Source organism: Trematomus bernacchii, unplaced genomic scaffold (assembly GCF_902827165.1).
Source record: "Trematomus bernacchii unplaced genomic scaffold, fTreBer1.1, whole genome shotgun sequence".
Taxonomy (NCBI): Eukaryota; Metazoa; Chordata; class Actinopteri; order Perciformes; family Nototheniidae; genus Trematomus; species Trematomus bernacchii.
The window spans coordinates 15101492-15129360 of NW_022987828.1; the positions used below are offsets into that span (position 1 = coordinate 15101492).

Below are 27869 nucleotides of genomic sequence, written 5' to 3' on the forward strand. Positions count from 1 at the left end.
ACCCTGTATCAAGATTGATGCAAAACAAGTTAAATTTGACCTTTTTAGAGAGATTTAGCAAAAAAAGAACACTTCTGGGGTCATTTGGGTGGATTTTCCATATCTCTGGCCCCCCTTGGTCGATTTGGATGATTGACATCTCTTTTTAACCGTCAGAGCCAATGGAATCGAGTGAAATTTCCACATACACACACAGGTTACCAAATAAGGAGTGAGAGTGACATGTAGAAAAACCGGAAGCTGCGCTAACCTCTGGTGGCTACCATTAGCAGCTAATATTTTTTCTCCGATTTTTGCATAAAAATGGAATTATGGATTATCAATAATTTTTTCAAAGAGACAGACACATTGGATTAACCTATGGATTAACCTTCAGCCGCGTTTTTTCTCGTTTTAATGCCATTGAACACGACTTTTGATCAGAATAACAGCTAAGGTGAGCATATCTCCGTGTTTTGCTACCTAAAGCTACGTCGTGTGTTGTCTGTATTTGCTTCCCCTGTCACGAGTTCTGATCGCTCAGTGATGATCCTTATATTTCTATAATCTGTGGACTCTCAGGATGTTATCTAAGGTTGTTTGTGCAGATCCAATTAGTATATCGATCGGTATAGCAAGAGTTCTGTAATAACGGCATTACGATTTTTTCGCTCAGGGCAGATTCAGAGGCTCAGCGTTAGTCTTGTGTTTTTTTTTGCTAAAAATTGTTCATATCATCAGTTAGCTGAGTTTCTTCCCGTTACATGGATATAAAACATTCATAGTTTATTAAATATTAAGAAGCCCTCAGATGCTGTTTCCTGCAGATTATGCGTTTTTTCCGCCCGGGGGCGGGTCGATGGGGTTCAACAGGTTAAGGACTAACGTTTATAATAAATACATTTGTATTGATTTTAAGATCTTTTCATACAATAATACGTATTGGGATCATTTGTATTAATGTGGACCAGAGGGAGAGGGTGACAAGCATGACACTTTCCTTTTTTATTTCAATTCCAACTTTGGTCATGAAGAATATGTTTCTCTGTTGTCCACGTTCATAAAGCATAAAACAACACCATCAGAGCACGGTGCAGAGTCTCTAGATGAGTTTACAGTAGTCCGTCGTACTTATTATACATCCATGTTGTAGTCCGCTGTATAGAAAACTGTGGTTTCCATAGTTTCCCCACAGCAGCAGACGCACATTTATGACGTCTGCTGGCGCATCATAAACACGTCGGATAGTGAAAGTGCAGTCGGATTCTTTCAAGTACCACAGTCTCTTCTCCTAAGTCCTTTTGAATTCTCCTATCCACTATCCCTTAACCCCGTGACGTTTCACACAGAGGTCAAGGGATAGACGATAGGGATAGACGTTAGGAGCTGATTTTGGGACTATTCGACCGCAACCCAGGATTTCCCCAAAGGTAAAACAGCGCCGACTACAGGAAGGAAGCTGTTTTTACTGTGGACTTCCGGGTCACCAGCATGCCGCATGTCCAGGAAAATGTCCAGGTTTTTAACAAAACCAAGGCTCTGTCACTACTTCCACATCACCCTTTTGATTGTGCTATCGATCTGCTACCCGGTGCACTAAGGGACGCCTTTATTCCATCTCCAGACCAGAGCGAGCGGCCATGGATGAATACATCTCGTCTTCCCTGAAAGCGGGAATCATCCGTCCCTCCTCTTCACCGGCAGGAGCAGGATTCTTCTTTGTGAGTAAAAAGGATGGCTCACTCAGGCCATGTATTGACTATAGCCCACTTAACGCCATTACCACCCCTTGCCATTAATGTCATCAGTGTTTGAACTGCTTCAGTCCGCTAAGATTTTTACCAAACTCAACCTCAGAAATGCTTATCACCTGGTCAGGATGAGGGAATGCTCTGGTTTTTGGACAAAATTAACATGGGATCACTCCCGTCACCGGACGTACTTCGTCTCACTGGAATATTAACGGCCATAGTGAATATAAAATCGTCCCCATGTATCCGGCCAATGGCGGGAGAGTTTTGAAAGAGACAAAACACTGTTCCATACATTTAAAAACACTTAAACAATTAAACAATGTTTACCCCAGGATTCAGGCATCTTCCCTGGCTTGTAAAGTGCAGTTATGCGCCCTGGAGGTATTGCACTATTTACAAAATGTATACCCAGGATTGAGGCACCTTCCCTGGCTTGTAAAGTGCAGTTATGCGCCCTGGAGGTATTGCACTATTTACAAAATGTATACCCAGGATTGAAGCACCTTCCCTGGCTTGTAAAGTGCAGTTATGCGCCATGGAGGTATTCTGCTATTTACAAAATGTAGCACTCTGTTTATTTCACACCTCCAGGGCGGAGACCGGGAAAATCACCTCTCTTTGCCCGCTCACAGAGCCCCGAAGGACGGACTAGAGACCTCCAGCAGCAGTCCCTAAGAGTGGGACTCTGGTTATTTCACACCTCCAGGAGAGACCAGGGGAAAATCACCTCTCTTTGCCCGCTCACAGACCCCCAAACGACGGACTAATGACCTTCAGCACCCCGGAGAGCTCCATTGTGAAATATTGCTACTAATCCATAACTTTTGATAACAAGCCCTGTTCGGTTCAGGCTTTTTCTCTACCCCCCCATTTACACGTACCCCGCATCCAACGGTACCATCGCCGAATCTCTAGGACCTCGGGGAGCGGAGTTACGGCAGAGGGTCAGATTCTGAAAATACGATTTGAGAACAGGGCTCTGATCAGGGCTAAAGTAACATTATAAACTGGTGAATCTGTTTAAATGCAGGCAGCAGACTCACTGCTTTTAGCAGGGTCTCAGAGAGCCAGAGAGCCAGGGTACAGCACATCGCTGTCTTACCCATAAAACAGGGCTCTGATCAGGGCTAAAGTAACGTTTTAAACTGGTGAATCTGTTTAAATGCAGGCAGCAGACTCACTGCTTTTAGCAGGGTCTCAGAGAGCCAGAGAGCCAGGGTACAGCACATCGCTGTCTTACCCATAAAACAGGGCTCTGATCAGGGCTAAAGTAACATTATAAACTGGTGAATCTGTTTAAATGCAGGCAGCAGACTCACTGCTTTTAGCAGGGTCTCAGAGAGCCAGAGAGCCAGGGTACAGCACATCGCTGTCTTACCCATAAAACAGGGCTCTGATCAGGGCTAAAGTAACGTTATAAACTGGTGAATCTGTTTAAATGCAGGCAGCAGACTCACTGCTTTTAGCAGGGTCTCAGAGAGCCAGAGAGCCAGGGTACAGCACATCGCTGTCTTACCCATAAAACAGGGCTCTGATCAGGGCTAAAGTAACGTTATAAACTGGTGAATCTGTTTAAATGCACGCAGCAGACTCACTGCTTTTAGCAGGGTCTCAGAGAGCCAGAGAGCCAGGGTACAGCACATCGCTGTCTTACCCATAAAACAGGGCTCTGATCAGGGCTAAAGTAACGTTATAAACTGGTGAATCTGTTTAAATGCAGGCAGCAGACTCACTGCTTTTAGCAGGGTCTCAGAGAGCCAGAGAGCCAGGGTACAGCACATCGCTGTCTTACCCATAAAACAGGGCTCTGATCAGGGCTAAAGTAACGTTATAAACTGGTGAATCTGTTTAAATGCAGGCAGCAGACTCACTGCTTTTAGCAGGGTCTCAGAGAGCCAGAGAGCCAGGGTACAGCACATCGCTGTCTTACCCATAAAACAGGGCTCTGATCTGGGCTAAAGTAACGTTATAAACTGGTGAATCTGTTTAAATGCAGGCAGCAGACTCACTGCTTTTAGCAGGGTCTCAGAGAGCCAGAGAGCCAGGGTACAGCACATCGCTGTCTTACCCATAAAACAGGGCTCTGATCAGGGCTAAAGTAACATTATAAACTGGTGAATCTGTTTAAATGCAGGCAGCAGACTCACTGCTTTTAGCATGGTCTCAGAGAGCCAGAGAGCCAGGGTACAGCACATCGCTGTCTTACCCATAAAACAGGGCTCTGATCAGGGCTAAAGTAACATTATAAACTGGTGAATCTGTTTAAATGCAGGCAGCAGACTCACTGCTTTTAGCAGGGTCTCAGAGAGCCAGAGTGCCAGGGTACAGCACATCGCTGTCTTACCCATAAAACAGGGCTCTGATCAGGGCTAAAGTAACATTATAAACTGGTGAATCTGTTTAAATGCAGGCAGCAGACTCACTGCTTTTAGCAGGGTCTCAGAGAGCCAGAGAGCCAGGGTACAGCACATCGCTGTCTTACCCATAAAACAGGGCTCTGATCAGGGCTAAAGTAACATTATAAACTGGTGAATCTGTTTAAATGCAGGCAGCAGACTCACTGCTTTTAGCAGGGTCTCAGAGAGCCAGAGAGCCAGGGTACAGCACATCGCTGTCTTACCCATAAAACAGGGCTCTGATCAGGGCTAAAGTAACATTATAAACTGGTGAATCTGTTTAAATGCAGGCAGCAGACTCACTGCTTTTAGCAGGGTCTCAGAGAGCCAGAGAGCCAGGGTACAGCACATCGCTGTCTTACCCATAAAACAGGGCTCTGATCAGGGTTAAGTAATGTTATAAACTGGTGAATCTGTTTAAATGCAGGAGACCTCCAGCAGCAGTCCCTAACAGTGGGACTCTGGTTATTTCACACCTCCAGGGCGGAGACCGGGAAATCCACCTCTCTTTGCCCGCTCACAGAGCCCCGAAGGACGGACTAGAGACCTCCAGCAGCAGTCCCTAACAGTGGGACTCAGTTTATTTCACACCTCCAGGAGAGACCAGGGGGAAATCCACCTATCTTTGCCCGCTCACAGAGCCCCGAAGGACGGACTAGAGACCTCCAGCAGCAGTCCCTAACAGTGGGACTCAGTTTTTTTCACACCTCCAGGAGAGACCAGGGGGAAATCCACCTATCTTTGCCCGCTCACAGAGCCCCGAAGGATGGACTAGAGACCTCCAGCAGCAGTCCCTAACAGTGGGACTCAGTTTATTTCACACCTCCAGGAGAGACCCGGGGGAAATCCACCTATCTTTGCCCGCTCACAGAGCCCCGAAGGACGGACTAGAGACCTCCAGCATGTTCCCCTAACAGTGGGACTCAGTTTATTTCACACCTCCAGGAGAGACCAGGGGCAAATCCACCTATCTTTGCCCGCTCACAGAGCCCCGAAGGACGGACTAGAGACCTCCAGCATGTTCCCCTAACAGTGGGACTCAGTTTATTTCACACCTCCAGGAGAGACCAGGGGCAAATCCACCTATCTTTGCCCGCTCACAGAGCCCCGAAGGACGGACTAGAGACCTCCAGCATGTTCCCCTAACAGTGGGACTCAGTTTATTTCACACCTCCAGGAGAGACCAGGGGGAAATCCACCTATCTTTGCCCGCTCACAGACCCCCGAAGGACGGACTCATGACCACCAGCATGTCCCCCTAACAGTGGCACCTCCATAACCTTGCACACCGTGAGTCCCCGGGCCCCCACAGTTAAGCACTCCCCCACGGACTAACACAGGTATTCACACCCACCAGAACCTCGTGCCCCTGGTGACCCTACAAGGGGGGTGGTTTTTATGGTGCTTCTATGTCCGCCCATCAGCATCCATATTCGTCCTTCTTCATGGCACCACCCCCCCTTCTGTGGAGGGTATTCTCGTGCCCCTGGTGACCCTAAAGGGGGTGGATTTTGTGGTGCTTCGATGTCCGCCCATCAGCATCCACTATTAACAAAATGTATGCCCAGGATTCAGGCACTTTCCCTGGCTTGTAAAGTGCAGTTATGCGCCCTGGAGGTATTGCACTATTTACAAAATGTATACACAGGATTATAATAATAATTATATACACGGTATACATATTCACAATGTTTAGCGGGATTCAGGGGACCAAATTAGGCGTCTAATTCGTACGGTGCACCAGGGCAAACAGGTTGAGTCAACGGCCCCTGCCCCATCATCTGGAGTGTCAACCAGCCCCGGTCCCGACTTCATTGGCCTCTTTCCCTCCCGCTTCCGCTTCCGCTGCTGCTGCCGCTCCAATGACCCATCAGGTGAAGACGAAGAAGCAGTACTGTTATAGCAGCCCTCTTCGGAGGTCTCCCCATCTGACAGCGGTAGACATCCTTCTGATGATGATGCAGCTGCTGCCGCATCTGATGACGCCCTGAACATGGAGCGGATTCTCAACGCCTCCTTTATTCCTGGCGCATTCGCGTAGAACCGGTCCGCCGTGGTTACGTCGTGACACATAAACCTGGCGAGAATCGACCGGCTTTCTGGATCTTGGTGATGCTTGATATTGTCAGCCAGGGCAGTGCGCAGGATTGTGAAGGTGATGGCTGTTTCTAGCCCAGCATCAGCCCATGCCCTCTTCAAGTGAGCGTTCAGGTTCTTGGAGGCCCGATTCCCCCTTGTGAAAAGGAAGAATTCATTCTGAGGACCCAGCAATGCCTCTTTAATCCCCATCCACCGCATGACCCAGCTAAACTCCTCTACTGTAAGCGCCAGCTGTGCTTCGCCATATGTCTTGGCCGTCTTGTGATCCTGCACATGGATGATGTAGCCCTCAGCAGTTCCCCTTTTGGCTGCCTCTAAGACCTCACTGTTTTTCATGTTTGCGTACACGCCCGTACGGTGGCCATACAGGAGGCTCCAATGGAGGGTGAGATAGCCATAGAGAAAGTACTGGGTGATTGAGGTCGGCTTGCTGGCCATCAGGTCGAGGAGCTCCGGGATGCGCTTCTCAGCGGCCGCCATGGCGGCGAGAAGCTCCGCCTGGCTCGGCAGACGATCCAGTTTGTTCCTCTTCACCTTAAACTGATGTAGAGTGACTGCCTTATTCAAGTGTTTCATGTTGGCTTTCACCTCTCTCATTATGTGGGTCATATCAGACTGGGTGAGCCTGCACCCCCGGGGCTTTGACTCAGACATGTACCCCATGAACTGGTGCACATTCTTCAGGAAGAACTCTGATGTTGTGACTGCCCGGCCCGGCTTTACAATATACTCGCTCCAGCCACGGATCATCTTCATGTTTCTTAGGAACAGCCAGTCTGACAGGCGGTTAACACCATGGGCCATGTATACTATGAAGTTCTTTATCCGGCTGATCTTCGACACAACATTGTCTTTCTGTTTTACTGTCGGAGCGACACCCAAACAATGATCCAAGTATGTCTGAAGGTACGCCTCCATGCTTCTAGGCAACGTGATTTCACGCATGGTATTCCCCCGTCCATACCCAGTGGACCAGTAATTTGAGGGAGAGGGCAAGTCCTTAGCCAGCCCATGTGGTGGTGATAGTGGCATTAACTAGTACCCAGTACTGGGAGAGAACCAGGCTACAGCACATGTCTTTTCAACCCAGGAAAGAGTGCTCAAAACGTGGGTAAAGGTGTGTTAAACAGTGGGGTAACATGTTTCAAATTACAGCACACTGCTGCTTGTTGGCAGGCTGACTCACTTCACTTGTCTCACACACACCCAGGGGGGTGAAAGAGGACACATTGGAGGAATTATTGACCCAGCAGTAAGTGCTCAAAACGTGGGTAAAGGTGTGTTAAACAGTGGGGTAACATGTTTCAAATGACAGCACACTGCTGCTTGTTGGCAGGCTGACTCAGTTCACTTGTCTCACACACACCCAGGGGGGTGAAAGAGGACATATTGGAGGACTTATTGACCCAGCAGTAAGTGCTCAAAACGTGGGTAAAGGTGTGTTAAACAGTGGGGTAACATGTTTCAAATGACAACATGGTGCTGCTTCTTGGCAGGCTGACTCAGTTCACTTGTCTCACACACACCCAGGGGGGGAAAGATAACACTTGTACCAAAGAATAAGTGTTTGAAAGGCGGGGAAAAGTTGTTTGAAATAGTATAATACCTCCAGGGCGCATAACTGCACTTTACAAGCCAGAAATAATGTTTAAATGGTCGGGGAAAGTATTTTTAAATGTCTGGAAGAGAGTTTTAGCCAGTCATTTTGCACGATATCATTTAACATTGACGCTCTCCTGAAAATGCACAGAATATGTGCATTTTCAGGAGAGCGTCAATGTTAAATGATATCGTGCAAAATGACTGACTAAAACCCCGGAATAAGTGTTTGAAAGGCGGGGAAAAGTTGTTTAAAATAGTCTGATACCTCCAGGGCGCATAACATGGGAAAAAAGTGTGTTAAAAGGTCGGGGAACATGTTTCAAATGACAGCAGACTGGTGGTTGTTAGCAGGCTGGCTCAGTTCACTTGTCTCACACACACCCAGGGGGGGAAAGAGGACACATTGACCCAGGAGAAAGTGCTCAAAACGTGGGTAAAAGTGTGTTGAAAAGTGGGGGGACATGTTTCAAATGACAGCACACTGCTGCTTGTTGGCAGGCTGACTCAGTTCACTTGTCTCACACACACCCAGGGGGGGAAAGATAACACTTTTACCCAGGAATAAGTGTTTGAAAGGCCGGGAAAAGTTGTTTGAAATAGTATAATACCTCCATGGCGCATAACTGCACTTTACAAGCCAGAAATAATGTTTAAATGGTCGGGGAAAGTATTTTTAAATGTCTGGAAGAGAGTTTTAGCCAGTCATTTTGCACGATATCATTTAACATTGACGCTCTCCTGAAAATGCACAGAATATGTGCATTTTCAGGAGAGCGTCAATGTTAAATGATATCGTGCAAAATGACTGACTAAAACCCCGGAATAAGTGTTTGAAAGGCGGGGAAAAGTTGTTTAAAATAGTCTGATACCTCCAGGGCGCATCACCAAAAATGTACAAGCCAGGGAAGGTGCCTGAATCCCGGATACTTTAGGTCTGTCACTTAGGGTGACCGCACCACTCCGACGCTCCCGAGAGCGGACGTCCATCGTTTGTAAGGCACCTAAGAGGGAGGAGGAGGTCGTTTGTGATTTTCAGAAGAGCTGTTTCGGTGCTGTGTTTTGATCGGAAACCGGATTGAAATGGCTCATGGCTCATGGCTCATGGCTATGACCCATGTGAGATTGACCTTTGGCAGGAACACTTTCAGATGATCAATCTCACTGAGATTATGTGTCAGAAGGATGATGTTGCCTTTGCAGATATGTTGAACCGGATCCATGTGAAAGTGAAATCAGCAGCAGACAGAGCTTTGCTGTCACAGACTGTCACTGAACCTGCACTTTGTCCATCTGATGTCCTGCTCATTTGTGCAACTAATAAACAAGTTGATTCCCACAACTCCGCAACATTAGCTTGTCTCTATTCCCACATCACCAAGATTGATGCAGATGACTTCAGAAAGTACCGACAAACTGGAACTATGGCAATACAGGCCAAACCATTTAAAGGAGGCAGAAGTGAGTTACCAGATTCAACCACCGTTGCTGAGGTTGCTCATGTTATGCTTACCAGAAACACAGACGTGTCTCAAGGATTGGTGAATGGTTTGTTCTGTGAACTGTGTTTTGCTGATGTTTTGTATCTTACAGAAGCTCACCTGCAAGGCTCCTTTGTTGCAGACAGTCTTCATTTAGTAGGTTACAATATGTTTAAACGCAACAGACACCTGTCCTACACAAATTCTCCACAGATTGCTAACAGAGGTGATGGTGGAGTTGCTGTATATGTGAAGAACCACATTCAAGTGTGTGAAAAACAGTATGTGCATAATGTGACGGACCTTGAGTTTCTGGCTCTGAAGGTACAAGCCCCAGTGAGCGCACTGATTGCAGCTGTTTACAGACCTCCAGACTACAGCGTGAGATCGCTCCTCTCAAACCTGGGCAGCCTTTTGGACTCCTTGGAGATCATGGATTGTCACCCCATCATTGTCTGTGGCGATTTCAATGAGAACCTCTTATCCAACGCAGGTAAGCCAATTCTTGAGATGTTTCAGTCCAGGGGATATGCACAGCTCATCACTGCTGCCACCACAGAGAAGAACACACTGCTGGACCTCATCTTCATCTCTCAACCACAGCGCTGTCTCCACTCAGTTGTGATAAATACAGTTATCACAATCCTGTGTTCTGTGTCGTGTCCTCTAACAGTGTTTAATGATGTCAGGTGAGTTCTAGCTGGAATCTTTGGTAGGTAGAAACTATTTGAAGTATTGCAAAATATTATGGCCCATCTATTTTTTAGGTCATGTTTTATAAGCTATAACATATTTGTTGCAATCTAAACTTTTCAGAGCACTGGACAATGTTATGGGTCATATCATTTTGAGGTCATCATGTTTTAGTAAGCTATAAAATGTTTTGGGCAGTCTTAACTTTCACAGTATTGGACAATATTATGGGTAATATCTTTTAAAGGTAAACATGTTTTATAAGCTATATTTCCAGCATAACTTTGCCTGTGCATTTATCAGGGTGGGTTGGGCTCAGGGTTGATAAATGCACGGGCCAAAATGGTGTCAGCAGCTATAAACATCATGCTGACACAAATAGCTGGTGACACAATTTTGCTCAAATGTATTTACATAAAAAGTATATGTTCCATGTAAGCCATATGATGTGTGTTATTGAGTTGGGTCACACAGAGTTAGTAATACATCATTTTTATAGTCTGGTACCTGAAAAAGGTCAAATGGCACTGATGGAACCAGATATACCCAAATGTGCTGAAAGCTTATTCCGCCTGGAACTTTTTTTTTGCTAAACCTCTCTAAAAAGGTCAAATTTAACTTGTTTTGCCTCAATCTTGATACAGGGTACTTATTATATGTTATAGTTTGGATTTATAAAGCTTTTAGTCTACCATCCCATCATTCAAGGGTGGTTTTCACTATAAGTAATGTTTTTTCTTTAGGCGGAGGTAAGAATTTACCTTTTTTTACTATGTTCCATCTGAATTCACTCTGACTGAGAAAAATCTATATTGATTCTGACACTTGTACATCCAACTCACAGATGTAACCTTGCTTTGATAAAAGAAATTATTCATATAACCCTTTTAGAAGTGAAGTTGTAGTCATTTGTTTTGGGCATGTCATTTTCGAGCCTGAAACCTGAAAAACAGGCTCGGGGCTTAACAGGTTAAGTCTTTGTTAGTTAATTACTCCTAAAGACGTCATGAGATAATGCCTTTTCAACATATAAAAGTATAGCTTTAAGAAACAAAAACATTCGACGTTCGTGTGGTAGGCTGCATAATAAAATGTGTGTGTGTTCATTACAGTGGCTATATATACTGTATGATTATTGCTACTGGTGGGGGGCATTTCCACGATTGACTGCTGTGGCAGGTGATGTTGTGCTCCAAGATTATTATTGTTGTTGCGCAACTGAATAATAATTAATCTCAACTATGTCTGTGTTTGTGTTTTATTGATCTCTCTCTGTGTTAACATTTAAGGTTGGTGAGCCATACATTGCACTAACAGCTGCACCCCCTGTAATCTCAGATGCACCCCAAGTCATAATTGTGAGAGACTGAGTTACTAGCTCTATTGGATGAAATCCAAAAAATGCCTGTTGTCCACACCATATTTGGCAAGGGCCCATATTTAACCTCAATGTGTAAGCAAGCCAGATCGTATATAAGGGGGCCCCAACAGGACAGAGGACGGTGTGGTGGAAGGCCTTTGGAGACTTCAGCTTGTGGTAGGCTTATATTCTGCTGTATAGCATTTCAATGTATTCAGTATTTGCTCAATTTTCTAAAATATAAATTCATTGTAAAAAATATCATGAACAATTTTGTTGATTTAAAACCAATATGATATCTTCTCAACAGGATTGTGGAATATTTCTGACTTTTCAATAAGAGTGGAACAGGTATGAACATATTTCAACTACATTACATTTGTAAATATATTTTATTCCATCAATCTAAGTTAGAAAAACGTTTTAATGAGCTAATTACTTTTAACTCCATACTGGAATGTGTTCTGGTAGCGGTACACAGGAAAATAATTGAAGTGTGGACTGTTACCAATCCACATTTCAGTTTACTTCCTACCTCTGAGAGCAAAGCAGCTGACCCCCACACTGCTTCCTGGGCCCTGTATAGTAGCTGCCCACTGCTTCTAATACTAGGATGGGTTCAATTCAAAGACTACATTTCACTGAGTGTGGTGCTGTGCACATTTGTGTGACGATTTAACGAGAATTTGATTTAAATCCTTCCATTTCAATTTCAAGGAGAATTCTATTTAATGGGGATATGTTTATTTTTTTTTGATGACAGACATTCTGGGCTGTAGAATCAAATTGATTGAAAACATTAAAATAAGTAAGATTAATAAGATGTATCTTACTTGTGTGTACTTCACAGAAATAAACTGCCACCATGAGTACCGACGCGGAGATGGCCTTGTATGGCCAGGCTGCCATTTACCTTCGTAAGTCAGAGAAGGAAAGACTTGAGGCTCAAAGCGCACCATTTGATGCCAAGAGTGCTTGCTTTGTGTCTGATGTCAAGGAGCTGTACGTGAAGGCAACACTCATCAAGAAAGATGGTGGCAAAGCCACTGTCAAAATACTGGGAACTGAGGAGGTTCGTATCATTAAATCAGTGTGTACAAGGAATTCAATTTGATCATTTCTCATTGTAACACATTTCCTGTTCTAGGAGAGGGTAGTGAAAGAAGAGGAGGTCTTCCCATTGAACCCTCCCAAGTATGACAAGATTGAGGACATGGCCATGATGACCCATCTCAATGAAGCCTCTGTGCTGTATAACCTCAAAGAGCGTTATGCAGCATGGATGATCTACGTAAGACTAATTGCCTAATGAGACTGAAAAATGTTTGCTGGAAACATGAAGTTACCTTTAAATTCTCTATGATATATTTTAGACCTACTCTGGGTTGTTCTGTGCCACTGTGAACCCCTACAAGTGGCTCCCAGTATACGATGCTGAATGTGTAAGTGCCTACAGAGGCAAGAAGCGTATGGAGGCTCCACCCCACATCTTCTCTGTCTCTGACAACGCTTATCAGTTCATGGCTACTGGTAAGTCATTACCACTCATTTAAAACGCATCAGTATCAGTTTCTGTTTTTAACATGTACTTGATTGGTTTATGTTTTTTTTACTTTTACAGATAGGGAAAACCAGTCTGTCTTGATCACGTAAGTTTGTAACATTTACAATTGTACCAATTGTTTTTTAATTAAGATTAATCAAACATATTGGTCAAGTTCTTAATAATCTCTGTCTCTACCCAGTGGAGAATCTGGTGCTGGAAAGACTGTGAACACCAAGCGTGTCATCCAGTACTTTGCAACAATCTCAGTTTCTGGACCCAAGAGAGACGCATCAAAGGTATGTTACTCTATGATGATGACGATTCAGGATTCTTTATCTTTAGAAGTTTTTTCTGGGATGAACAAATGAAGTCGTTTCCTGACAGCTATTCTTAACCTGGATTTTAGGGGTCACTTGAGGATCAGATTATTGCAGCCAATCCATTGCTTGAGTCTTATGGTAACGCCAAAACTGTGAGGAATGACAACTCTTCTCGTTTTGTAAGTATGGAACAGTTTCTACACACGAGAGAAGCATTGTTACATTGCACATGTGGAGGGACATTCATGATTATGTTATTCCAAACAGGGTAAATTCATCAGAATCCATTTCAACACAGCTGGCAAACTGGCTAGTGCTGATATTGAGACTTGTAAGTAACAATCCTTATAGTGTATACAAACTACTGTAAGTAAGATTAAGCCTGGCACTGACATGATCAAAACTTGTAGATCTGCTGGAGAAGTCTAGAGTGACATTCCAGCTTGAGGAAGAGAGAGGCTACCATATCTTCTACCAGATGATGACCGGCCACAAGCCAGAGCTCCTTGGTAAGGAGAATTAGATATTGCAATTGTTTCAACCTTATTAGAGTTTTACTTTTTTTTTTAAATATCTACTGACATGTTTATTTTTTTTGGATTCTAGAACTGGCACTCCTCACAACCAACCCCTACGACTTCCCCATGTGTAGCATGGGTAAGATCGTTGTGGCCAGCATTGATGACAAAGTGGAGCTGGATGCCACGGATGTGAGTAATTTTCAATTCAACATATTTAAATAGACTTTGTGAAACAAATGCAACATCATTACAACTCTTTTAAGAACTTTTGCTTGAACAATTATGTTTTTTGTGTCTTTTGACATCAGAATGCTATTGATATCCTGGGCTTCACTAATGAAGAGAAGATGAGCATTTACAAGATGACCGGTGCTGTGCTTCACCATGGTAACATGAAGTTCAAGCAAAAGCAGCGTGAGGAGCAGGCTGAGAATGATGGCACAGAGGGTGAGTATTTAATCTTAGCTCAAAGCTTAGAGCTTGGCAACAACATTGATACATTTCTTGATAACATTGTGTTCTTCACAAATTATGATGGACATTTCTGAATTATTTTCAGATGCTGACAAGGTTGCTTATTTGCTGGGTCTGAACTCCGCTGACATGCTGAAGGGTCTGTGCTATCCTAGAGTGAAGGTCGGAAATGAGTATGTCACCAAGGGACAGACTGTACCTCAGGTAAACAATGATGATCAATATCGAACATTCTACTGTTTATAAACAAAAAATGTAGTACAGATTTCATTTGGAAAAATATATGCGATGTCAGTTGGCATTTTTTGTACTTCTGTCAATGAGTTCTAATTTAATTCTAAATTCAAGGGCGATCTTTGATTCAATTTTAGTTTTGGAATTTTAGTGGCATGTATCTTGAAAATAATATAATATACCAGTTGTATATGTCAAAAATGAAATCACATCACTTTTTTTCTTTAAGGTCATGAACTCAGTACCTGCCCTGGCCAAGTCTATCTATGAGAGGATGTTCTTGTGGATGGTCATCCGTATCAACCATATGTTGGACACCAAACAAGCTAGACAGTTCTACATTGGTGTGCTGGATATTGCTGGCTTTGAAATATTTGATGTAAGCCAGAGTTTGAACAATTTAGCAGTTGATACTTTTCAATAAATAATAGTTCTTATTGCCTTGTAAGAGATTATTAAGATGATATGTCCTTTTGCAGTTCAATACATTGGAGCAGCTGTGCATCAACTTCACAAATGAGAAACTGCAACAGTTCTTTAACCACACCATGTTCGTCCTGGAGCAAGAAGAGTACAAGAAGGAGGGTATTATCTGGGAGTTCATTGACTTTGGTATGGACTTGGCTGCCTGCATTGAGCTGATTGAAAGGGTAACCACTTCATTTATTATATCATACATCATATGTAACTGTTTTTGTATTTGTTATAATGTATCACTAAATGATATAACTCTTTCAACCTTTTCAAGCCCATGGGCATCTTCTCCATCCTTGAAGAGGAGTGCATGTTCCCCAAGGCCTCAGACACATCCTTCAAGAACAAGCTGTATGACCAGCATCTTGGCAAAAACAAAGCATTTGAGAAGCCAAAGCCCGCAAAGGGCAAGGCTGAGGCCCACTTCTCCCTGGTGCACTATGCTGGTACCGTGGATTACAACATCTCTGGCTGGCTGGACAAGAACAAGGATCCCCTGAACGACTCTGTCATTCAGCTGTACATGAAATCCTCAGTGAAACTGCTGGTTTCGCTGTATCCTCCAATAGTTGAGGGTAAGATAGTAACTACAGTAAACACATTTAAGACCAGAGATAATATATACTTTTTACTGATCAAATATATATTTGTAATATTATTTTATTTTAAATTATCAACTATTACTTGTTTATGCTAATTTCATGACATTCTAACAAAACATCAACAGATGCTACTAAGAAGGGAGGCAAGAAGAAGGGTGGTTCTATGCAGACTGTGTCCTCACAGTTCAGGGTAAGTTTTCTCAAAGCAAACATATAGATCTCTGTTTAAACTAAAACTCCCAATTGTGGCATTTCATGACATGAGACACCATTATGGATTACAGGAGAACTTGGGCAAGCTGATGACTAACTTGAGGGCCACCCATCCTCACTTTGTGCGCTGTCTGATTCCCAATGAGATAAAGACTCCAGGTACATATACAACAGTATTGATGACTGGTTTGGTTTTTAATTCTGTGCTGCATCAACTAAAATACCTACTATTTATTCAAATAATTAAATATATAATATTTTTTTGTACAGGGCTTATGGAGAACCACCTGGTTATCCACCAGCTCAGGTGTAATGGTGTCCTGGAGGGTATTAGAATCTGCAGAAAAGGTTTCCCCAGCAGGATCCTCTATGCTGATTTCAAGCAGAGGTATAATGTTTTTATACATAGAATTTTAACCTCTCATTATTACAATGTAATGCTCCTCCTGACAATAAACTCTTTCATATAGATACAAGGTGCTGAATGCCGGTGTCATCCCTGACGGTCAGTTCATGGACAACAAGAAGGCTTCAGAGAAGCTGCTTGGGTCAATTGATGTTCCTCATGATGAATATAAATTTGGACACACCAAGGTAAGTACTTTACATTTACTTCATAACTGAGCTAATGAATATTTACCAAAGACGCTGTACAGTGTATTTGTTGTATGTTACTGTGACTACGGTAGTATGTATTATACATGTAATTAATGAAACTACCTCAGGAGGTCAACTCTGGTAGCCTCTCTTTTTCCATCCCGGCAAATAATAAAAAATACAAATTGTGATGATTATGATGAAACAAGTGATTAAGACTTGGCCTTAAAACCATTCCATCCGACCAAAAACCATCATGTAAATAGGAGTCACATATTTCATTGTGTTTGTTTGCTTGCTTGTTATACAGTGTTTCAAGTGTTCATTACTTGAATTCATCATTTATTTGCTGAAAGACATTTATATTTCCCCTCCTCGAAAAAAGGTATTCTGATTCTGAAATAATTTGTTGTTTCTGTTTGTTCAGGTGTTCTTCAAGGCTGGCCTGCTGGGTACCCTTGAGGAGATGAGAGACGAAAAACTGGCAACTCTGGTCAGAATTACTCAGGCTTTGTGTCGTGGTTATCTCATGAGAACGGAGTTTGTGAAGATGACAGCAAGGAGGCACGTTGAAAACTGCTAATTCTGATCAATGGTGTAAATAAATATATTGTCTAAAACCAATTTTTCTGTGCAGGGAAGCCATATACACCATCCAGTACAACGTGCGCTCCTTCATGAATGTCAAACACTGGCCATGGATGAAGGTCTACTACAAGATTAAGCCTCTGCTGCAGAGTGCTGAAACTGAGAAGGAGCTGGCAAATATGAAGGAGAACTATGACAAAATGACAACTGACCTGGCTGCTGCCCTGGCCAAGAAGAAGGAACTGGAGGAGAAGCTGGTTTCCCTTCTGCGGGAGAAGACTGACCTGGCTCTGCAAATAGCATCTGTAAGTACACGTCAACAGACAAATACGCTTTTTCATGTTTGTGAATAAATAAGAGCTAACATGTATTTGTATGAAAATGGTCTAGGAAGGAGACAATCTCACTGATGCTGAGGAGAGATGTGAGGGACTCATCAAGGGTAAGATTCAGATGGAGGCCAAACTCAAAGAGACAACTGAGAGACTGGAGGATGAAGAGGAAATGAATGCTGAGCTCACTGCCAAGAAGAGAAAGCTGGAGGATGAATGCTCTGAGCTCAAGAAGGATATTGATGACCTGGAGCTTACCTTGGCCAAAGTGGAAAAGGAGAAACATGCCACTGAGAACAAGGTTTGTAATCAATGATCTGTCCATTAGGTAGTGAGATTATAATAATTTATTTGTATTAACAAAATCTTTCTTGCACACTTAGGTGAAGAACCTGACCGAGGAGATGGCCTCTCAGGATGAGAGCGTTGCTAAGCTGACCAAGGAAAAGAAAGCCCTTCAGGAGTCTCATCAGCAGACTCTTGATGACCTGCAGGCAGAGGAAGACAAAGTCAACACTCTGACCAAGGCCAAGACCAAGCTTGAGCAGCAAGTGGATGATGTAAGTTTACAGTCACTTGATTTGGCAAAGCAAGATTATTCTTGAACATGATAATTAAAAATGTATACCTTTGTTTAGCTTGAGGGTTCTCTGGAGCAAGAGAAGAAGCTGCGTATGGACCTGGAGAGAACCAAGAGAAAGTTTGAGGGTGATCTCAAACTGGCCCAGGAATCCGTCATGGATCTTGAGAATGACAAGCAGCAGTCTGATGAGAAAATCAAAAAGTAACTTAGTTTTTCTGTTTGCACAACATACATTTTTTTAAAGAAGTGTTCAATTGCATGAACTCAATGCACTTTATCAATTTTTTTCACAGGAAGGACTTTGAATGCAGTCAGCTCCTTAGCAAGATTGAAGATGAGCAGTCTCTGGGTGCTCAGCTCCAGAAGAAGATCAAGGAGCTCCAGGTGAGATATTGTGTTACACTTAACAATACTGCATACATTTGCTATTATGTGTAATAAAGTGAATGATTGCTAAAAGAGAAAACATCTACATTCAACAGGCTCGTATTGAGGAATTGGAAGAGGAGATTGAGGCTGAGCGTGCAGCTCGTGCCAAGGTTGAGAAGCAGAGAGCTGACCTCTCCAGGGAACTTGAGGAGATCAGTGAGAGGCTGGAGGAGGCTGGAGGTGCCACCTCTGCTCAGATTGAGATGAACAAGAAGCGTGAGGCTGAGTTCCAGAAGCTCCGTCGTGATCTTGAGGAGTCCACTCTGCAGCACGAAGCAACTGCTGCTGCCCTTCGCAAGAAGCAGGCTGACAGTGTTGCTGAGCTGGGAGAGCAGATTGACAACCTCCAGCGTGTCAAGCAGAAGCTTGAGAAGGAAAAGAGTGAATACAAGATGGAGATTGATGACCTCTCTAGCAACATGGAGAATGTTGCTAAGGCAAAGGTACACTAGCATTACATGCTTTTTTAAATGATATTATATGTTACCAATATGAATGTAGTACAACATGTAAATTATTTTGTGAATAAAATCTGATCACTGATTTTGTTTAATTTGTCCTCATTAGGGAAATCTTGAAAAGATGTGCCGTACTCTTGAGGACCAATTTAGCGAACTGAAGACCAAGAATGATGAAAACGTCCGCCAAATCAATGACACAAGTTCACAGAAAGCACGTCTCCTGACAGAAAATGGTATCTACATGTTTTTGGTGAACCATCTGTGGAGTATATGATTGAGAAACGTAACACAAACTAACGTATTATAATATTTTTCACACAAGGTGAGTTCAGCCGTCAAGTTGAAGAGAAGGAAGCTCTTGTCTCTCAGTTGACCAGAGGCAAGCAGGCCTCCACACAGCAGATTGATGAATTGAAGAGACAGATTGAGGAGGAGGTTAAGGTAAGAAACCATTAAGATAGTATATATTTGTATGATTTGTTTGTGATTTAGAAATTGTGTAAAGGTTAATAATATTTCTTACAACAGGCCAAGAATGCTCTTGCCCATGGCCTGCAATCAGCCCGCCATGACTGTGATCTGCTGAGGGAGCAGTTTGAAGAGGAGCAGGAGGCCAAGGCTGAGCTGCAGCGTGGAATGTCCAAGGCCAACAGTGAGGTGGCTCAGTGGAGATCGAAGTATGAAACTGATGCTATCCAGCGCACTGAGGAGCTTGAGGAATCCAAGTGAGTGACATTCAAACTGTTAAATGGCCAGAAGTGTAGCATTTTAGCAAACACTCTACTGATTCCTGAATTGCTGGTAATAACATTAGTATTTTAAAATGTGTATAGCTCCTTACTTTGAGGCCAATCATTTAGATTAATTAATACGGTAATTAGTTGTTTCATATATGCAAATATAACTAGAAAATAACTTGTAACTTTATGAGTTTAACTGAGCCACAAATACCTCAATTTTCAAACAGGAAAAAGCTTGCCCAGCGCCTTCAGGAGGCTGAGGAACAGATTGAGGCAGTGAATTCCAAGTGTGCTTCTCTTGAGAAAACCAAACAGAGGCTCCAGAGTGAGGTGGAGGACCTCATGATTGATGTGGAGAGGGCCAATGGCCTTGCTGCCAACCTGGACAAAAAGCAGAGGAACTTTGACAAGGTAACACAATTTACTGTGTTTGGTCAAAACACACAAACAATGACATGAATATTTATTTTGCCCTGATACTATAACATAACCAAATAAACTGTATGAATTGTATTATTCAGGTGTTGGCAGAGTGGAAGCAGAAGTATGAGGAGGGTCAGGCAGAGCTTGAGGGGGCACAGAAGGAGGCTCGTTCACTCAGCACTGAACTGTTCAAGATGAAGAACTCTTATGAGGAGGCTCTTGATCATCTGGAGACCATGAAGCGTGAAAATAAGAATCTGCAACGTGAGTTCTACATAATGTCACAGAGTTCAACATGAGTTGGACATTTGTTGTTGTTGATATTTTACCATTTAAGGCTCAACAATATGATAAAACCCATGTATGTTTCTGCAGAGGAGATCTCAGATCTGACTGAACAGATTGGTGAGACTGGCAAGAGCATCCATGAGCTGGAGAAGACCAAGAAGCAGGTGGAGACAGAGAAGACTGAGATCCAGACAGCTCTTGAAGAGGCTGAGGTATTTCTTTCCTGGGAGTTCATAACATTAAAAATCATTGACAAATATATCAGTGTTTGAAGGCAAAGATGAGTGTTTAATTGTTTGATTTCATTAGGGAACTCTGGAACATGAAGAGTCTAAGATCCTGCGTGTCCAGCTGGAACTCAACCAGATTAAGGGTGAGGTGGACAGGAAGCTGGCAGAGAAAGATGAAGAGATGGAACAGATCAAGAGGAACAGCCAGAGAGTGACTGACTCCATGCAGGGCACTCTGGATTCTGAGGTCAGGAGCAGGAACGATGCCCTGAGAATCAAGAAGAAGATGGAGGGAGATCTGAATGAGATGGAGATTCAGCTCAGCCATGCCAACCGCCAGGCTGCTGAGTCCACGAAGCAGCTCAGGATTGTGCAGGCACAGCTGAAGGTATAGAAAAGGAACAGTTTATTTTCCAACTATGGTAGATTGGGCTACATTTTGGCATTCATGTATATATGTTTGATCTTTTTCTCACTAGGATGCACAACTGCACCTTGATGATGCTGTCAGAGCCCAGGAGGACTTCAAGGAGCAGGCTGCTATGGTGGATCGTAGAAACGGTCTTATGGTGGCTGAAATTGAGGAACTTAGAGCTGCTCTGGAACAGACAGAGAGAAGTCGCAAAATTGCTGAGCAAGAGCTGGTAGATGCCAGTGAGCGTGTTGGACTTCTGCACTCTCAGGTGAACAAACCTAATAATTTCAATAATTCAAGAATCAAATACAATTTCAACTAACATGAATATTAGGCATGTGATGACTTAAGAGGCTAAATAGTTTTACCTTTTAGAACACAAGCCTTGTGAACTCCAAGAAGAAGCTTGAGACAGACCTGGTCCAGGTCCAGGGTGAAGTGGATGACACTGTGCAGGAAGCAAGGAATGCAGAGGAGAAGGCCAAGAAGTCCATCACTGATGTAGGTTTCAATGTCATGTGTTCTTACTTTTAACGGCCATTTCTTTTGTTGATATTTCTAATTAACATGTTTTGATGTCTCCTGTAGGCTGCTATGATGGCTGAGGAGCTGAAGAAGGAGCAAGATACTAGTGCTCATCTGGAGAGGATGAAGAAGAACCTGGAGGTTGCTGTTAAGGACCTGCAGCACCGTCTGGATGAGGCTGAGAACCTGGCCATGAAGGGTGGCAAGAAGCAGCTCCAGAAACTGGAGTCTAGGGTAAAAAAAGTCATACTAAGATTTATATAGCTGAAAGAAACCTTTGAAAACAAGCTGGATACTTAATGTTTTAATATTATTCAAAAGGTGCGTGAGCTGGAAGCAGAGGTTGAGGCTGAACAGAGACGTGGAGTAGATGCTGTTAAAGGTGTCCGCAAATATGAGAGGAGAGTTAAGGAGCTCACCTATCAGGTATGGTTACTTTCATAGTTAAAATGTACAGTACCAATTCATCTAATATACTAACCTTTTACAATATTTAAACATGCAAATCTAAATTGGCACAGACTGAGGAGGACAAGAAAAATGTTGCCAGGCTGCAGGATCTGGTTGACAAATTGCAGCTGAAGGTGAAGGCCTACAAGAGGCAGGCTGAGGAGGCGGTAAGGACAATATATACATTGTTTTGTAGATATGTCAGATTTATTTTTACCAGCAAATCTTGCTGATTGTTAAGATTACCATAACATTTTTATATTATATGTTAAAGTCTTTGAAGGTTTCTGTACCTTAAACTATGTATCTCTTATTCCAGGAGGAACAAGCCAATACTCATCTGTCCAAGTGCAGGAAGGTTCAAAATGAGCTGGAGGAGGCTGAGGAGCGTGCTGACATTGCAGAGACCCAGGTCAACAAACTGAGAGCAAAGAGCCGTGACTCTGGCAAGGTAACTATAAAGACATTTCAGCTTTTATGAATGAAAATGTAATTAAATATCTCTTAATGCAATACTTAAGTCTTGACAGAACAAATATAGCCCAAATCTTTATGAAATGAACGACAGAGAAAACATTCAGATGTATGCAGAGTATGATGTTTATGCTTACACTGTATGTATTTATATTTTGTTTGTTTTTTTACAGGGAAAAGAAGCAGCTGAATAAAGCACTTGAGTTTATTGGGTGTTTCTAATCATATAATATGATGTGAAATATACCACAATAAACGTTTTTGATCTTCAATGGAATTGTCTTTCTTATTAGTGTGAATGCTGTGGAACAGCATTTCACAATTTTTCTTCTTTACTTTAATCATCTTCTTCTTCTTTTTCTTCTTCTTATTAGTGCGAATTCCTAGGTAGAGAGGCCTTTTTCAGATTTTAACATTAGTGTGTATTGCGCAACTCGTAAACAGACAGAGAGAAGTCGCAAAATTGCTGAGCAAGAGCTGGTTGATGCCAGTGAGCGTGTTGGACTTTTGCACTCTCAGGTGAACAAACCTAATAATTTCAATAATTCAAGAATCAAATACAATTTCAACTAACATGAATATTAGGCATGTGATGACTTAAGAGGCTAAATATGTTTACCTTTTAGAAGTGCTTTAAAAAGTGCTTTGATCTCAAAACAGAGTGGAGGAGAGTTTGAAATTCGCCCAAAAAGATGTTTTAAACCTGCCATAATTCCCAAACCCTACACTCCTTGGACATAATTTTTCATGAAAAACGTAGGAAAACTTCTCCTACGTTGTAAAAAAAAAAAAATTAAGAAAAAAAATTAAACAAAATGCCTCTTAAGGGCATGAAGAGACAAAAACTTGTCAAACTTGCAGCATTTTTAGCTACCTAGCGCCACATGTTTTGATGTCTGTTTTTGTTTATAAAGTCGCAAGTTCGTATAATTGAGTGATAATGAGGGTACCCTTCGATTCTGTGTCACCTCACGATGTGAAAAGATGTCATGGATGTGCAGAAAAGATAAATAATAAGGTTTTGTTAGTGAATTTCGGTGCAGTAATCTGTTAGCATTCTTCGCCCGTTGCTAATTCAGAGGCTCAGCGTTAGCATTGTGGGTTTTATTTAGAAAAAAAAAAAAAAAAGATCAGTTAGATGAGTTTCTTCCGTTACATGGATATAAAACATTCATAGTTTATTAAATGAACATGCCCTCAGACACTGTTTCCTGCAAGATGTTGGCAAAATTGTCAGATATAATCCTCAATGCATTCTTAATGGGACTCAGTTATATCTTACGCAGGCTCCACCCTCTACTGGACTCTATGGGTACTACCCTCAATCATGCTATGCGAGCATTCATCTACTGAGATATCTATAAACGTAGCCGGCCCCTCGGGGCGGGCCTACCTGAATGCGTGCGCAAGCCCACCGTATATAAGGCGGCCACGCCTCCTGACTCTCATCCTTTTCTCTTCAGCGAGCGAACAACAACTGAAGCAGAGAAAGTAAAACGTTTGAAAGAAGAAGAAAGAGTTATCATACCTTCATGGAGTCGCCACTTCTAGAAACTCGGGCCTGTCCTTCGTGCTCTGGCTTAATAGCGGGCGCCGATCCCCACCACCTCTGCTTCGAGTGTTTGGGGGACCAGGATATGGCTGAGGCGTGCCATTCACGTTTAGCAACAGAGCTAAAGTTCCGGATAAACTTTCGATAAAAGTTTGCAAACCCTATGAACTGTTGCACCTTTTTCTTGTTGGTTAATGTGGGCCAATTAGCCACAACACTAACCTTGGAAGGGTCCATCTGTACCTGGTTGGCGGTTACAATGTGTCCCAGAAAAGAAACGGTGGCTGCGTGAAACTCACACTTCTCGGCTTTGACGTACAGGTGGTTTTCCAGTAGCTTCTGGAGGACTTGACGAACCTGTGGAACATGGGTTTGACTGTCTGGGGAAAAGATTAATATGTCATCCAGATATACATACACAAATACATTGAAGAAGTCTCTTAGAATGTCATTGACGAAGGTCTGGAAGACAGCATGAGCGTTACATAATCCAAAGGGCATTACCCGGTACTCATAATGTCCACTGGGGGTATTAAACCCCGTCTTCCACTCGTCCCCTTCTCTTATCCCCAGCTAGAAATGTTTGGTTCTAAAAACATTCTGAGAATGTTACATTCATTGTTCTAGGAATGTTTTCAGCGGGAAGTTTTCTTTTGGTTCCCAGAACGTTCTTCTGAAAGTAAGGGAATGCTCCGGTTTTCGGACAAAATTAACATGGGATCCCTCCGGTCATTGGACGTACTTCGTCTCACTGGAATATTAACGGTCAGATTGAATATAAAATCCCAGTCCCAGTAGCCTCAGGGGGCAATACCCCTCTCAAGACCCCGGTCAAGACTGTCATGCAGTCCCCAGTAGCCTCCGGTAGCGAGACCCGTGTCAATACCCCTGCCCAGACTGCAAGTCAGTCACCAGTAGCCTCCGGTAGCGAGACCCCTGTATGCCAGAAGACCCGTGCGTCTGTCTACAATAAACTGAAAGCTAAGCTGGCTAAGGACTTGCCCTCTCCCTCAAATTACTGGTCCACTGGACGGGGGAATACCATGCGTGAAATCACGTTGCCTAAAAGCATGGAAGCGTACCTTCAGACATACAGGGATCATTGTTTGGGTGTCGCTCCGACAGTAAAACAGAAAGACAATGTTCTGTCGAAGGTCAGCCGGATAAAGAACTTCATAGTATACATGGCCCATGGTGTTAACCGGCTGTCAGACTGGCAGTTCCTAAAAAACATGAAGATGATCCGTGGCTGGAGCAAGTATATTGCAAAGTCGGGCCGGGCAGTCACAACATCAGAGTTCTTCCTGAAGAATGTGAACCACTTCATGGGGTACATGTCTGAGTCAAAGCCCCGGGGGTGCAGGCTCACCCAGTCTGATATCACCCACATAATCAGAGAGGTGAAAGCCAACATGAAAAACTTGAATAAGGCAGTCACTCTCCACCAGTTTAAGGTGAAGAGGAACAAACTGGATCGTCTGCCGAGCCAGGCAGAGCTTCTCGCCGCCATGGCGGCCGCTGAGAAGCGCATCCGGGAGCTCCTCGACCTGATGGCCAGCAAGCCGACCTCAATCACCCATTACTTTCTCTATGGCTATCTCACCCTCCATTGGAGCCTCTTGTATGGCCACCGTCCGGGCGTGTACGCAAACATGACCAACACTGAGGTCTTAGAGGCGGACAAAAGGGGAACTGCTGAGGGCTACATCATCCATGTGCAGGATCACAAGACGGCCAAGACATTTGGCGAAGCAGAGATGGCGCTTACAGTAAAGGAGTTTAGCTGGGTCATGCGGTGGATGGGGATTAAAGAGGCATTGCTGGGTCCTCAGAATGAATTCTTCCTTTTCACAACAGGGATTTTGGCCTCCAAGAACCTGAACGCTCACTTGAAGAGGGCATGGGCTGATGCTGGGCTAGAAACAGCCGTCACCTTCACAATCCTGCGCACTGCCCTGGCTGACAATATCAAGCATCACCAAGATCCAGAAAGCCGGTCGATTCTCGCCAGGTTTATGTGTCACGACGTAACCACGGCTGACCGGTTCTACGCGAATGCCTGGAATACATTTTTAACGTGCCTAAACTCAGTAATTCACAAAATATATTTATATTTTAATGGAGCCTCGTCAGGCAGATCAGGATCTTGATCCCTGGGTGTTATTTTCCCCATAATGACCAAGTCGCTGCACATTATCCCGCTTATTACATGGCCATATTCTCAACAAAGTAACGACATGACTCCCAATATTAATAGAAATGCTTTTATGGATTTAGAAAATGTTTTTATTGATTTAAAAAATAGTTGTATGTATTGATTTAAATTGACATGCATCCGCTAAGAAAAATAGTCCGTTGTTACCGTTTTTTAAACAGTCTGAATGAAACGGCAGCTCTCAGCTGTGTGTTTACACACCTAATGGCCCATCAGCCACAGCTCTCTCCCCCCCCCCTGATCTTTCTTCTCCAGCAGTTAAGTTAACAGTAGGTTACTCTGAGTGACAAGCTTACAGTTAGTGAAGTAACACTTTTTTTTTGTGAGTCACGACCTGGCTGTTTCATTCTAACATAACGCTCCACATGTTACTGTTTCCACTAAGACTTCAATACAGCTACACCATTGTTTGGTTTCCATGGTAGCGCGTCTCTTTAGTAGCGCGCACTCCTTTCCTGTAAATTACAGGTCCAGCCAGGCAAAACAGTGCACTTCTCTTTCCCGCACTACTGTGACAGACCATGGGGCTGGGTCAGCCACTAACATATTCATATTTCTCTTCTCAAAAAGAGATATATGAACGTTAGTTTTTAACCTCTTAAGGCGAGACACCCCAGGTGAATAGGGTAATTTTTTTAACTTAAAGATATCAGCTAAAAATTTCTCCAGTTAATTACTTACAATAAGGCAATTGTTTTTTGTATTACAAGTCTTCTGAAATAGCATGTTTAAATATGCAAATGAACCATTATCTCATGAAATATGCGCATATTTTAACACATTTCAGGAACCGAAATCGGAACTTTGGATAAAGCCAGGATCAAAATTATTGTTTCATTTTGTAGTCATAATTTTATATTTTATATCTAAGGCTTTTACAGAAGGGATTTTGGATATCTCTTTGTATCACTCCATAAATCAGAAAATACTGTCAACAGCCCTAAAATATCAATTTTCACCATGTTTTTAGGTATAAAATGTTATATAATTCAGGCTATGAATTATATATGACCAAACCCTTCTCTAAAAGCCTTCATAATATTGATAGGAATATAACTGGAAGGTTTGGTGTATGTAACTGCTACTGAAGGGGAAATTTCGAACTCAGAGTAGGAGAAAAAACTCATTTTGAGAAAACGACCTTTAAAGATTGCAGTGTGACGCTAGCTAAACCCTCCTGTTATCTGGATGATAGCTTGCGCATCGACGCACTCCGTGAAGGTATTTCATGTTCGGGGTCATTTGTTTTTTGTATAACCTTGCTTTGTGCAAGTGACAATTGTTGTCGTCTTCTCTGTGAACGTTTTTTCTCCGCTATTTTGCCATTTTCAGATTTAAATTTCTAGCGGAAAGCTAACCAGGAAGTGCTTTAGCACACCACGTGATGCATCTGAACGAATCACGTTGTCAGAAATTGACACCAGCCAATGAGATTTCGTTTCTTGGTTTAAGACCCCTTTGCACTTTCACGATTGGTTGCTGATACAAAGGAAATGACCATATTTGGATCCGATGAGATTGTGCAGGAGAAACGGAGCTTTCCAACGATACCTCTGAAGACATGGTGCAAACAGCGGTCGCGGTACTTTATGTTACGTTAGAATGCTAACTTTTGGTGAATGTAGGAGAAATCTACAGACGCAAATAGACAAACTATTGTAAAATAAACACTTAAATGTGTATTTTGTACGTTTTCCTTCCAAAAGCCTGAAAGAAAACATGTTATGGAATCAAAATAGCACAAAATCTCAAAATTGACCAGTGCAGGAAAAACGATGTTTTTGCCTGCCGTGTCTCGCCTTAAGCCCTGAGCCTGTTTTT

The 27869-nt window shown here is 43.0% G+C and overlaps 1 protein-coding gene across 1 annotated transcript; it reads left to right on the top strand.

Moving 5' to 3' along the window:
• Positions 1-11503: 11503 nt before the first annotated feature.
• LOC117499629 (myosin heavy chain, fast skeletal muscle-like) lies at positions 11504-22553 on the top strand. Its single transcript, XM_034152152.1, has 41 exons — positions 11504-11539; positions 11673-11713; positions 12213-12434; positions 12510-12653; positions 12736-12892; positions 12984-13011; positions 13108-13204; positions 13315-13407; positions 13496-13559; positions 13639-13737; positions 13835-13938; positions 14058-14196; positions 14309-14427; positions 14687-14836; positions 14937-15107; positions 15206-15506; positions 15659-15723; positions 15818-15905; positions 16017-16134; positions 16217-16340; positions 16771-16907; positions 16981-17236; positions 17322-17564; positions 17647-17823; positions 17902-18047; positions 18140-18230; positions 18329-18718; positions 18843-18969; positions 19059-19177; positions 19265-19461; positions 19704-19887; positions 19998-20163; positions 20275-20399; positions 20497-20805; positions 20897-21100; positions 21208-21333; positions 21421-21591; positions 21679-21783; positions 21879-21974; positions 22127-22258; positions 22455-22553. Exons 3-41 carry the CDS (start codon positions 12228-12230, stop codon positions 22473-22475), a joined length of 5790 nt encoding a protein of 1929 aa, XP_034008043.1. The 5' UTR covers positions 11504-11539; positions 11673-11713; positions 12213-12227; the 3' UTR covers positions 22476-22553.
• Positions 22554-27869: the final 5316 nt, after the last annotated feature.

What these genes read in the sequence shown, in the direction of transcription:
- LOC117499629 (XM_034152152.1), top strand. Translation starts at nt 12,228, where the DNA reads ATGAGTACCGACGCGGAGATGGCCTTGTATGGCCAGGCTGCCATTTAC. An exon ending in CAATGAGATAAAGACTCCAG is followed by an intron (nt 15,906 to 16,016) that starts GTACATATACAA and finishes TTTTTTGTACAG; the next exon opens with GGCTTATGGAGAACCACCTG. An exon ending in TATGCTGATTTCAAGCAGAG is followed by an intron (nt 16,135 to 16,216) that starts GTATAATGTTTT and finishes TCTTTCATATAG; the next exon opens with ATACAAGGTGCTGAATGCCG.